Here is a 2,681-nt window from a genome sequence, read left to right on the forward strand (position 1 = left end):
TGAAGACTATTTTTTTACAAGAGTAAGAGAAATTAATAGTCCTGTTAGATATACAGAGCAAAGCAACACTGTAAATTTATCTGATCCCTGATGATTTATCATCATGCCCATTAATTAATTTTATCAGGGAATTATCCTGAGGTATCTTGTCATTTTTTTAAATTTTTTCATTTTACGGATACAGACACTGATCCTTTTTCATGGTATCAACATGAAACTTGGAAATACTAAAGTACACATTACCATCAAGCATGAATCATAAAGAGAATTGATGTACACAGTTCCTTGTCCTTCATCAACACATCATGTAGGACAATCAGAAAGAAATTTTAAGATGGAGAAAGGAAAGGATGAACATTTTTTCCCTGAAGATATACTCACTAAAGTGAGTTGACTTTTTCAGGATCTTGAAGGGATGATGATGATGATAATGATGATTATTCAACTGACAAAATGTTCCTTTGCTGGTGTATTACTATTTTGCCTATGGGTGACAGTGAGATTTCTGCTATTTACCTGAAGGACCGACATCTCCCTATTAACTTTTTCAGTGCACTTAGAACTTCCTTGTTCCTAAGACTGTAGGCAAGCGGGTTTAGGAGTGGAGTGAGGACAGTTCCAAACAGAAAGAGACCCTGATTCAACCTTGGAGTCTTGGCAGAACCGGGTCTCATGTAGATGCACATGCCTGGACCAAAATAGAGACCCACAACACAGAGATGAGAGGAGCAGGTGGCCAGAGCTTTGTTCCTGCCTTCTGGGGAGTTCATTCGGAGTACTGCAAGGAAGATGAGAACATAGGAAGACAAGATGAGAGACAACGGCAGCAGCAGAACAATGATGCTTGTTATGACCACTGCCTTCTCATAGGCTGAGATATCCTCACAGACAATCCTAAGCACTGCCATAACTTCACAGAAGAAGTGGGGAATCTCTCTGGGGCTGCAGATGTTAAAATGCAAGGTAAAAGCAGTGTGGCCCAGGGAAGTAAGTGCCCCTCCTGCCCAAGACATGGCAATCATCTGTAAGCAAACCTTAGGGTTGATGATGACTGGGTATCGAAGAGGATCACATATAGCCACATAACGATCAAAGCACATGAGAGTTATAAGGATGCATTCTGCAATGGCCACCGTCAGGGAGAAGAATATTTGAGTCCCACAAGCCAGGAATGATATGCTCCGCCATCCAGAGAAGAAGTTGGATGCCATTTTGGGGACAATGCTGGAGGTCAAAGTCAAATCCATTAAGGAGAGCTGACTGAGAAGGAAGTACATGGGGGTGTGGAGATGAGAATACAGCCAAATGAGGATGATCAGAAGAGTGTTGCCAGTGAAGGCAGCCATGTATATCAGGAGAATGATTGAGACCATGGCTGTGATGTGTTTAAATTCAGGAAAGAAACCCAAGAGAATGAAATCTGTGGTTTCTGTCTCATTCTCACTCTTCATGACTCTCTGTAGTGATAACAGACAGATAAGAGGTTTATTAGAAATATCATAGAAATTGAAGCAGTTTCTAATTAAAGTTTAAGAACAATGGAAAATAGAAAAATACTCATCCATGATCACTTGAATCAGCTTTTACTATTTTTCTATATTCCTTATCCATGATTTAATGTACTTTTAGAAACGGGTGTGTGTATGTGTATTTTAAGATTTTATTTATTTATTTGACAGAGAGATCACAAGTAGGCAGAGAGACAGGCAGAGAGAGGGGTGTAAGCAGGCTCCCCACTGAGCAGAGAGCCCGATGTGTGGCTCAATCCCAGGACCCTGAGCCAAAGACAGAGGTTTAACCCATTGAGCCACCCAGGTGCCCCAAGAGTATACATATTAATATGAATTCCATTAATTTTATGTACTAGAGGTATTTTCATATGTTAAAATCAACAGGACAGTTGTAGTTTTTGTTGTTTTTTTACAATTTTAAAAACTATTTTTTACTATTTTTTTTACTATTTTAAAATATGACAGAGTTGGTAAGTCACAATTTCAAATTGCACATTATCCAATTTTTTCAATATTTTGGAAAATCATGTTATTCCATTCTCATCCTTTTAGTGATTTCGTTAGTAATATTTTTGAAGAAAAACTTACAGTTATTTCCAAGTCAGGTATTAGAGACCTTATTTGGCTATGAAAAAATGCTAATTTAATTTATAGAAAATGTATTTTTATAATTTCAAAACACTCTTCTTAATTCTTTTGGCTATTAACATTATAATTTAAGGGTAAAATTGAATATTATGACTTTACTTTGTTGTTATATACACTTATTATAATTTCAGCATTTAATCTAATTAACCTTGTTTTCTATCCAGAGAAAACACTTACTGCATTTACATGGTCTATAGTAAATTCAGATTATCAATGAAGGAGTGAGTTTCCTTTCTATATGATCTTGTAGGGTTCTTGCTGTTAGAGTTCTTACTATTCTTAACTATTAGCTACAGCTATTGTGCTATTCATGGATACAGGGAAAGTCCTTAGGGTTCTTTTCCCTCAAATTTACTATATATTTTTTTCCTTTTTAGACTATCCTATTTATATTTAATCTTTTTCTCTTATATTTATAAAATTCTTAGAAATGCTTAGAAAGCTAGATAGCTATCTATCATTACATACCCATACTTTATTATAGCATTTTATGTTGATCATCTTCAAATCAAGATATCATAT

At 35.9% G+C, this 2,681-nt stretch overlaps 1 protein-coding gene across 1 annotated transcript; it reads right to left on the reverse strand.

The window, feature by feature from the left end:
• Positions 1 to 516: 516 nt before the first annotated feature.
• LOC309858449 (olfactory receptor 2M5-like) lies at positions 517 to 1,451 on the reverse strand (the record flags this gene model as incomplete). The annotated part of the gene is made up of 1 exon (XM_082751137.1): positions 517 to 1,451. A coding segment is annotated over one exon (935 nt), but the record flags the coding sequence as incomplete, so codon positions are not given.
• Between the last annotated feature and the right edge of the window lie 1,230 nt (positions 1,452 to 2,681).

Source organism: Mustela nivalis (assembly GCF_964662115.1).
Source record: "Mustela nivalis genome assembly, contig: HAP1_SCAFFOLD_2499, whole genome shotgun sequence".
NCBI classification, from domain to species: domain Eukaryota; kingdom Metazoa; phylum Chordata; class Mammalia; order Carnivora; family Mustelidae; genus Mustela; species Mustela nivalis.